Source organism: Pomacea canaliculata, linkage group LG5 (assembly GCF_003073045.1).
Source record: "Pomacea canaliculata isolate SZHN2017 linkage group LG5, ASM307304v1, whole genome shotgun sequence".
NCBI lineage: Eukaryota > Metazoa > Mollusca > Gastropoda > Architaenioglossa > Ampullariidae > Pomacea > Pomacea canaliculata.
Genome location: NC_037594.1, coordinates 31135207 through 31145257, shown reverse-complemented (window position 1 = coordinate 31145257; position 10051 = coordinate 31135207). Strand labels below are relative to the sequence as shown.

At 42.5% G+C, this 10051-nt stretch overlaps 1 protein-coding gene across 1 annotated transcript; it reads right to left on the bottom strand.

Annotated features, from left to right (window-relative positions):
- Positions 1-3918: 3918 nt before the first annotated feature.
- LOC112565384 (uncharacterized oxidoreductase YajO-like) lies at positions 3919-8280 on the bottom strand. Its single transcript, XM_025240809.1, has 8 exons — positions 8049-8280; positions 7727-7875; positions 6992-7145; positions 6042-6215; positions 5321-5418; positions 4784-4929; positions 4541-4680; positions 3919-4204 (listed from the first exon to the last, which is right to left on the bottom strand). Exons 1-8 carry the CDS (start codon positions 8160-8162, stop codon positions 4094-4096), a joined length of 1086 nt encoding a protein of 361 aa, XP_025096594.1. The 5' UTR covers positions 8163-8280; the 3' UTR covers positions 3919-4093.
- Between the last annotated feature and the right edge of the window lie 1771 nt (positions 8281-10051).

The following is a 10051-nucleotide window of genomic DNA, read 5'->3' as shown; positions in this document are numbered from 1 at the left end:
CTTCAATAATTTGCTTAATTAGAACTTAGAATCGTTTTCTGAACGTCAATTATTTTTGGTCACAACTTGTTTAACACAGCTGGCAATAAGTCATAAAGATGACCTCGGGGCTGAAGCGCGGGGCCCCTTCGAGAGCGGGGCCTGGGGCGGCCGCCCCATTTGCCACCCCCTAACGCCGCCTCTGCATACACACATTCATTCATTTGTTCCTAAAAACAAATTCAATAGTGAGAAAAATTCTTAATGCAATTCCTGATAATTGCATTTCAAACTTTTTTGAATTCCCCACTAGAATTACTGATAATAATGTTCTGTTTTTCAGGTTCTTTTGTTTTTCTTGTACATTGAAGTGTATGTAGTCCAAATCATATAAAGCAAATACAGTAATAATTGTGAAGAACACATATAAGACAGTTAAAGACCAAAACTGTGTGATGACCAAAACTGCCCGGTGATGTTTCTATACTCAGTGACTTTTATAAGGGTGTGATGACCAAAACAGCCCGGTGATGTTTCTATACTCAATGGCTTTTGTAAGTTCTTACTTGTCCCCCTACCCATAAATCTGACCCCACCAGACTTTCTGACACTCTATGGTGCATAGAATTTCAGGGAAATACACTGAACCGAACATTTAAAGTAAAGAAAAATGGAACTATCAAGCTGGCGTTCAGTGAGAGATACTGACTTTCTGAAATATTTATCCTTACAGTTATAGGTTTCAAAAGAATCATTTACTTAAACCCAGGTCTAGAATGGTACATGAAGGCTACTACTTTTGTGTACTCTTTCATTGAGGAAAGCAAACTGCCCTAGTGTGTGGTGTAGTCAAATCTATTTGATAAGAAGTGTCAATTGGTCCTTGTATATTGTTAGAAGTTTGCTGACTGGCCAGCACAAGCCTGATTTGTGGCTTTCAATCTGCCAGAAGCACAGAAAGTCTGAAATTTGCAAAAAGATATAACTTGGGGAATCATTATAAGCAGACTTGGGGTTGCATCCTATCTTGAGAAAAGCAGATTGATTAGAAAAGGTGGGTGCAAGGCACTGGATTTGTTTGTGTGCAGGGAATTCTGCTTTCAGTTCCACCAGTCTCAGTGCAAGTTCATTCTGCTTTGCAATGGCATTGTTCTATTTCACACAGAGATTGTTGGTTCTACAATTTCTTCAACAATCGTTTTGAAGCATGCAATAGCCATGTTGAAACTCTGTCACTGTTTGTAACTTTATCCTCTGTCATGCCAGTATTCTCCAATTCAGACAACTGTTCATTACTGTGCTTTGGTTCAGATTTAACAGCATGACCTCCAGATGCAAGATGCCAGTGTTTTTAATAATGGCATTAAGAGACTGAAAGTTAACACTTGCATTGGAATGGTACTGAAGATGTCACATAACAAGAAAACATGGCAGCTTCAGTGAACCAGCTCAGAGATGTGTTTTAGACATGACTGAAAGTTAACAGCTGTTTTGAAATGTCCAGCATGAACAATTCAGTACATCTTTATCAATTAAGCCCAGCTTGCTAGCTGATTTTAAACTTTAAAACAAGTGGTCAACAAGGGATTAAATGGTGTTACTGTAAGCAATACTTCAGGAGCATTTGAATTTACTAGTTTTACTGAGTGAAATTCTGTGATTTTATAAAACAGTAAAATACTTTGGACTGCAAATAAAAAATATAAATGTTACGATGTTCATTAATGGTATATAATTGTACTGTGCAATAAGGTATTTATGTAGTATTCTGCTGGCTACAATTGTCTTTTCATAGGTGTTTTTATGCATAGTTTCATATATGTAAGTTTTGAAAAAAGTTTTATAAGTTGTACAGTAAATGTTATAGATTTTCTTTCTAGTAGAATGTTGCTAAAGAGTCAAAAGAGGTGTCGTTGCATGTAATGCTTACAGAGCTAATTGTTAATCATTAGATTCTTGGAAGAGAAAAACTCATGAAATGCTCTAAAATTTTAGGCCTTATCCTGCCATAGCTGCAGTTTTAGGTATTCACGATGATGCTTGGGAAATAGATCATACATTTAAATCTAACATTCATGAGATACTTTTTAAATGATTTTTTCCCCCTCAGCTGTACTTGAAACATTATTGCCTCAATAGATGTTTAAGGAACTTGTATTTATTTCACTTCTCATTAGCACTGAAAACTGCTGACTAAAATGTTAGTTTTTATTAAAGGCTATATTGAATGCGAAGGTGTTTTTAGTTGAGGGAGTTCAGCTTCTATTACAAGATAGTTTACTTTCATAATCTAAGTTCACAGTACTGCTCATTTGCAATATATGTTTTGAACATTTGAATTGCTCACCTGCATTTTGGAAATATGATAAAGTATTGCTTACTATGACATCATCAAAGTAGACTTCCTGTTGTGAAACTATTTATATGCTTCAAAGTGCATCCTTCAGTGATGACAGAAGAAAAAATGTTTAAAGTTAGTGAAGTCATGATGTATTTTTGTGTGTCAAACTAGTAAGAGAACTGTGCTCTGTTATTGCTAGCTGCTTTTTGGTTTTAATATTCATCCCAGGTTAATGTGCAAATGACAGACTTCACAGAGAAGAAAGTTCGCAGAACAAATAAAACTGGTGAATCAGAACAGAACCTTGTCTTGGGAAGTTTGGTCACGCTGGCTGTGGATTGTATTGTCACTCGTATATTGACATTTAGATTGAAGTTTTGTTTTCTGAAATCTGTTTTAAAAATTTAATTTGCATTTATATTTCGGTGCAAGAGCAAAATACAAATGTTAACTCCACAAAGAAACTCTTTCGACTTGAAAGCTTTCATTTAATCCACAAAACAAACAGAACCTTTTTTTTTTTTTTTGCAAGCCGTGTAAACACTTGTGAAGCTTAGAAACTATCGTGCAAATATGATCAGTTGTAGCATAGATTGTTGGATAAGTAGCCTGGTCTTTATCAGTTTTCTTTTCGGCTGACACACAATCTTTTATTTAGATAATGAGAAAACTTAACAATAATTTCTCCACAACTGTTCGACATTCTTCCGTCGTCAAGGCAACGAGTTATTGACCTTTCCCCTCTTTCTCTCTCTCATGTCATGTTGTGGCTGCTCCCTTGACTGCACGACTCGGTGTGGTGCACATGGTGGCCAGCCCCGACAGCAAAATTAAGTCTCTCTGATGTTGAGATTCAGTTTTATTTCTCACTTTCACCAGCAACACAGGTGACACAAAGTCAGAGGTGCTTGGAGGTGTCATTTGAAAGTTGGTTCACTACTAATCAGAACTTTGTCAAGACGGTTTGTGGCAGTATCGTTGAGAATGTTATCTGTTTCATCTGATTTCCAAACCCTTTAGAAACCGATGTCAATGGTAGTGTTAGCATCTCCGCCGATAACAATGCCACTGTACCCCGGCTAGAACTGAACCATCACAAGCAGCTCATGCACCACCCGAGTATTGGAAGGGGATAGCGAGTGGTTAAAGCGCTAGCTCCGAACTGAAAGGGGCGCCGGTTCGATACCCGTGTTTGCTCTTCCAAAGTCGACGCTGCTGTGGGAATGGGTACACGACTCCACAGAGGGATGTGGAAGGTAAGGCAGCGAGGATTAGATTTGCCTGCAGGATACTATAGTCAAGCTAGTCTGCAACAACTGCTCCAGCTGGTTGATATTTGTATTGACACACATGTTGGCATCCCTCAGGTACTTAATTTACTGCTATCGCCATCCACAGGTCCAGGAATGTCTTTCCTTCTTCCTTATAAATGCCCCGAGACTTGTGCCTCATATTAAATGTAGAGACAGGAACTATTGACACCCCAAACAGGGACAAACTATGTTTCTGTGTTGGAAATGTGCAGATAATGAGTACAAAGGTTAGGTGTGGTCGAGGGGAACCTTTTAGCCAACATTACAAACGTGTACTACGTCAGCTAAGGTACAAAGTGATTTATTTCACAGAAAGATATTCTTTAATTGAACGTACGCAACAACAAAAAACAAAAAACAAAACAAAAAAACTTGGACAAACTACACTAATTTCCCAGAAAGAGATGTAGCAGAGTTTTGTTGACAAACTATTCGTTTGACTTCATGAGTGTCGAGGTCATCACACCGAGGTTGGAGGGTTGAAGGGGTTGATGCGGTTCTCCAAGTCGAAGCCTCTACTTCTGTAGGGGTAGGGCTTCTCTGGCTGCGACACCTTGTCCAGCTCCGCCATCTGATCACACAAAGAGGTCAACAAGGTTTAGAGTGTCACGAAGTAAGACATCCGGGCTTTCATGTCAACGGATAAACACTCCTGATAGCTATCAACACACATATTTACACGTTAACGCTCAACAAATGAGCATTGGGCAAGAAAGGCAAAGTGCAGTAACATTGCATGATGCTACGAAGTGTGATTATCAGTCATGTTTGGTAAACAAATCGTTGGTGCAATGCAGCAACAACAATCATGGCTACAGTAAAATACAAGCCACAAAGATGTACAACCGTCTGCTGTATACTGAGGTGCACACAGAGGTCACAGGTCGCAGGTCACGTGATAACCTACCTCTTCCGGTGTCAGTGTCCAGCCGTTGGCGGCGCCCATGTTGTCGTCCAGCTGCTGTAGGGTGCGCACGCCGATGATGACGGAAGCCACGAAGTCCTTCTGCAGCAGCCAGCGGAGCGCCACCTGGGCCTGGCTCTTACCTGTAGGACAAGCGGATGAGACAACATGTTAATTGTTGTTTTGACAAACCACGAAACGTTCGACAGATGTACTCGTGATGTGTGGTACAAAAGACAACTCGACCTTTGCTCTCAGCGATGCGTTTGGTGACGTCCAGAATGTTCCACAGCTGATCGTCTGCCCACACTCGAGGGAAGGCTGACGTCATTGTAGCCATGCGGCCAGTGTCGGGTAGGGTGTAGCGGGTAAACTTGCCAGACAGCAGTCCGCTGACACATAGTTGTTGTGTGAGATATAGGAGTTATTGTCGGCTCGGTGAAGAATCATTGCCTAGGTGGCCTTTGACCCGTAGCCTTATTTACTCAGTGATATTTTTATAGCCTTAGTTTTAAAAGATTTTTGACAAATATTTTTAAAAGTTTTATTTATCGCTTTACGGCCTTATATGTGTCTAGTGTTAAGTGACAATTAAAAGTAAATTAAATCCAATGAAAGCAATAAAACTACAAGAGCAATACAACACCAAACTACAAGAAAACAAAGCAATAAAACCAAAAAACAAAAAATTAAAGTTAATAAAAAATAACAAACAACAATAAACATTAAAAAATCAACAATTAAATCCTTTCATACTAGTAGGAGGTTAAGTGAAGAACTCACAAGCTGAGTGGGCTCCATGGCAACACCCCTACACCGCTTCCCTTGCACACCTGGAAGGCCTCCAGCTCTGAGAACCGTTGATGTAGGCTGTAGTATTGCTGTGGACCGCAGTATACAATACGTCACGTGACCTGACGAAGTTGTTTCATAGATTCGTTCATAAATCAACGTCGTTATGGAACAAAAAGAAGAATCCCTATTCGGTTCAGGTTTCATTTGGCACAATGTGAGAACACTAGCATAATGCAAGTCAGCAGAAAAACTAAGAGCTGCGATGTTCAACGTGTAGCGGTGGGCACGATCCCATAATTTCTAGGTAAATCTCACCACAGGATACTATTTACCCTAATCTAAGGAACGCTACTTTACTAATGGGGTGATTCCCTGGACAACCGTGACGTCATGCGTGACATTTCTTTCTGAGGACGGCGCATTTATATAAAGTTTGAGAAATACTCCGGTAGTTTAACTGTGATTTCAAATTTGGCCTGACTGGTCGTCAAAGTCAGGTAGTTGGCTTCCTCTCTAGTACTGATGAGAATAGATGATGTCCACGTGACCTGTAACGTTTCTGACCTCGTTTTCTGATTGTGAAGTCATTGTTTGTAACAGGTAAGGTTAGTGTTTCCTGTCCTTCAAGTTGTCTTTCCTTCTGCTGACTGTCAAGTACAGTCCATGCCGAGTCTTACCTGAAGGGATACAATAGGTTGTACAGTCTCACCTGAAGAGAGACAACAGGTTCCAGTCCCAGCTTCTCTTGCACCCTCAGGTACCTCTCCATCTGCCACCCCGACAGGTTGCTGGCCCCCAGGTAGCGCACCTTGCCACACCTCACCAGGTCGTTCAGGGTCCGTAACGTCTCCTCCAGGGGCACGGCGATGTCCCACAGGTGAGTCTGTCATGACAGGTAATGTCAGTGAGTCTGTCATGACAGGTAATGTCAGTGAGTCTGTCATGACATAATAATAATAATGGATGCTGATATCAAAGACAATGAGTTCTAGTTTACTTGTCCATTTTTACACTCGCTGCCTTCCCGCTAGTATCGGACTTTCCTGTGAGGCGGACCTTGGCTGGGTGCAGACAATGTCTAGAATTTAGGATTAGGCCAGTGAAAGATGAGTCGGAATATTTCATTTGTAGCTTGAGGGCAGCACGACTGAGACCAACATGTGGTCTACACAACACCTAGCAACCTGCATGGCCCGTCAATCAAGCATGGAGGACAGCAGAGTGACCCAAAGATGACAGACAGAAGCCGTTAGTGGAAGATGATGTGTATGTAAAAAATGAGTCCACAACACACACTGAGCAACAATCCATAGCAGAGGCGAAGGCCGCAACAAACATCACAGATGAGTAGGAGAACAAACATCACAGATGAGTAGGAGAACAAACATCACAGATGAGTAGGAGACACCAAAGATCACAGATCACACGTAGGAGACAGCAAACATCACAGACCAGTAGGAGAAACCAAAACTCGAGGAAGATCCATGGAGGAGACCAAAGGGCAAAGAGCCAGGTGTGACAAAGCAAAGGGACATCACTCTTTTCAAGAACATGGGACTGAGAAATTTCTCGAATACCACTGTATGCCTGTCTGTCTGATCTGGACATGTAAGTGCGAATGACGAATGTTGACACAGCCAGCCAGCCAGCCAGCCACACCTGGTAGAGGTCGATGAAGTTTGTCTGTAGACGGCCCAGACTGTCTTGCACGGCCTGTGTGATGTGTCGGCGGCTGAGGCCCACCTTGTGAGGGTTGGCAGGGTCTGTGGGCATGCCCACCTTGGTGGCCACCACGAACCTCTCCCTATCCTGTCTGTAACACAATACTATCCTGCCTATACCACAACAGCATCCTGTCATCCTGTCTGTAACACAGTACTATCCTGTCTATACCACAACAGCATCATCTTATCCTGTCTGTAACACAATACCATCCTGTCTGCAAGGTTACAATACACTATCCTGTCACGGTAACGGTATTGTGTCTGTAATTGTGTCTGTAACGGCACACAATGTCATCCTGTCATCCTGTCTGTGACAGTGCACAATGTCATCCTGTCATCCTGTCTGTGACAGTACGTGTCATGCTGTCTGTATGTGTACACAACACAATCGTGCCTGTAATGTCATAACGACACAACCACTACAAGCATGTGTGTAACCCTGTGTAGATTGTATGTAATTCTATCGGATGATGGCGAGGTTAAAGGTCAAATGGAGTCTGTCAGACGAACTGACAACGGTTCTCGGCGTTTGCCAAACATTGTGTTTATTCTACTCCCCCTCGTGTGCCAACAATGAGCAGGATATCATCGGTCAGTTTGAACATTCTGCCCACACAGTAGGACGGTGACCTGACTAAAGACCAACCCACTGCCCACATTGCCCACTGACCGTTGGAGCCAGTTGCCCACGATGATCTCGGAGGTGCTGGGACCGTAAAAGTCTGCCGTGTCCAGGAAGTTACCTCCCCATTGTGCAAATCGCTCCATCAGCTGATAGGCCGCCTCGTCCTGCAGGTTGTCTTTGAGAAAGTCAGCCGTCTGCAGACAGAATGACAGCTAAGGTGCTTAGGTCACGTCAGGTCATCGTGCTGTCTTGTCTTACATTATGGCCACACACACGGACACGGAGACACACACGCACACACGGACACACACACACGCGCGGACACACACACACATACAGGGACACACACATGGATACATGTACTTACACGTGATTGGCCAAAGGTCAACGTTCCCAGACACAGGTTGGAGACCTTTAACCCCGTCTTGCCCAGGAACACCAACTGACATTTGGACTGGTGCAAGACTGTACTCTCGGCCATCTTCACGGGACTTGGTCACCCAGTCTGTAGACCAGTCTCTGGGGTAGACGATCTGTCGTCGCGTCTGCTGCGATGGAGTGTCTGTATGCAAGTGTAGCGCGTGCTGTGACGGTGGTGGCTTCATGATCGTCCGACACTGGGGCGGGAGGGAGACATGGTGGGTAGGGGGAGGAACACTAATCAACAGCAGACTGACACGAGACGACAATGACTGACAGGCTGGGACAATAGCGCACCTGTTGCAAATGTAATAATAATAGTAAGGTATTTTTATGGTATTATTATTGTCGTTATTACTGTTATTGTGCAGACCTCCTGTGGACAACACAAACTGACGAGGACGAGTGCACAAACTCACGTGTAACTCAGTCTATCAAGACTCCGTAACGAGGGTGTGAGTGTAACAACCGGTTCACCTGGATGACACTGATGCTGGTGTCACCGCCGACTGCCACACAACGGGTGACATTTGTTTTCAAGAAATATTACATTAGCTCTGAATGTTCAAAGCGTTCAAGTGTCAGTGTGTGTGTCACTGTATGTGTGTGTGTGTCAGTGTGTCACCACACAGTATTTTGCCAGTGCTGTTGTCAGTGTGTACAGATATTTTTGCCACGTGACATTGAGAGACCTGTGATGGAAGTGTTGTGGGGCAACAGAAATAGGTAAGAGGGAAACTGATTGAGGAAACAACATCTATGAGAGTAAAGAGTTATAAACCAGAGTTTATTGCGCTTGATATCAGAGATGGCAACATGAAACCGTTACCTCTTTGAGGTACCTGGGAACTGTTTTTGATTGCCAGCTTGAATGGAGGAGCAGGAAGACGAGTCAACACAAAGGTCAATAAAAGCACAAGGTGAAAAAAGGAAAACCAACAAATCAAAGAGCAATAATAATGCAATGTGAATGAAAACGATAAACAACAACACAAACAACAACAAGAGGAATCAAACTTCAAACTGGTTTAGGAGTGGCCGACTTTAATTTTCTTTGTTTGGAAGGCTCGTTGTTGCATGCGTTCTCACACTCATAGGAATAAAGCAGTAATGATCTTGTTGTTTTATTCCCTCCTTGCTTGTGACTACACGAGACACTTAGTGATAATGGGATGGACAACAAATGAGTACATAATGGCGCTCACTTAATGAATTTATTGTGTAAAGTAACAGTTTGAATAGCTCACAACAAAACTTTCAAACCAGCCTTTCCTTTGAAGGCAACCGCCCTCGATGCTCTTGAACGACTCCATCAATGCTATTTGTTATCCTTATACTTTGTGTTAAAATGTTGCGGACTGTCGATTTCTAACGCTGTTGTATTCTATAAATTAAATTTCAATCAAATTAACCTAGTCTGAGAAAAAAAAAAAAAGAAAACAAGTGCACTTCACGTCCGTGGGTTCGACCCGCGGGCTGTACTTTGCCCTCCCTGTTATAGATGACAATGTAAGCTGGTCTGATGTCGTACATATGCGGATTCAATCTAGACTCTTTTTTTCTTCAGTAAATTTTCAATGTGAATATTAAGATACTATATGTTTTATCAATGTGTGGTCCGTACTGTGCTGATGTGTGTGTGCTGTGGATGAAATGTAAGAACGTGTGTTAAACAGTGTAATCAAACGTGTAATATATCAAGACTGACAATTTTATTGTGGGTCAGAAGTGAGCTGAGAGATTTGATTACAAATTAGAGACTGACCACCAGGGTGAGGTGCCTCACATTCAATCCACAGAGGGCGCTACAGGTGTCAAAGAGAAGGGATGTCACACGACTATTACTGCCGACACGGGGAAAGCAAAGGAGGCAACCTCTGGTTGTTCAGGAGGTTTCATTGCTGAGGGCGGTGCCTCAAAGATGCCAGATACCTATTCATCAGTCGCCAG

Excerpts from the sequence above, each read along its gene's own strand:
- LOC112565384 (XM_025240809.1), bottom strand. The coding sequence starts at position 8,162 with ATGGCCGAGAGTACAGTCTTGCACCAGTCCAAATGTCAGTTGGTGTTC. Across the intron at positions 4,681-4,783 it reads ACGCATCGCTGAGAGCAAAG|GTAAGAGCCAGGCCCAGGTG; the intron begins GTCGAGTTGTCT and ends CTTGTCCTACAG. Across the intron at positions 4,205-4,540 it reads GGACACTGACACCGGAAGAG|ATGGCGGAGCTGGACAAGGT; the intron begins GTAGGTTATCAC and ends TTGTGTGATCAG.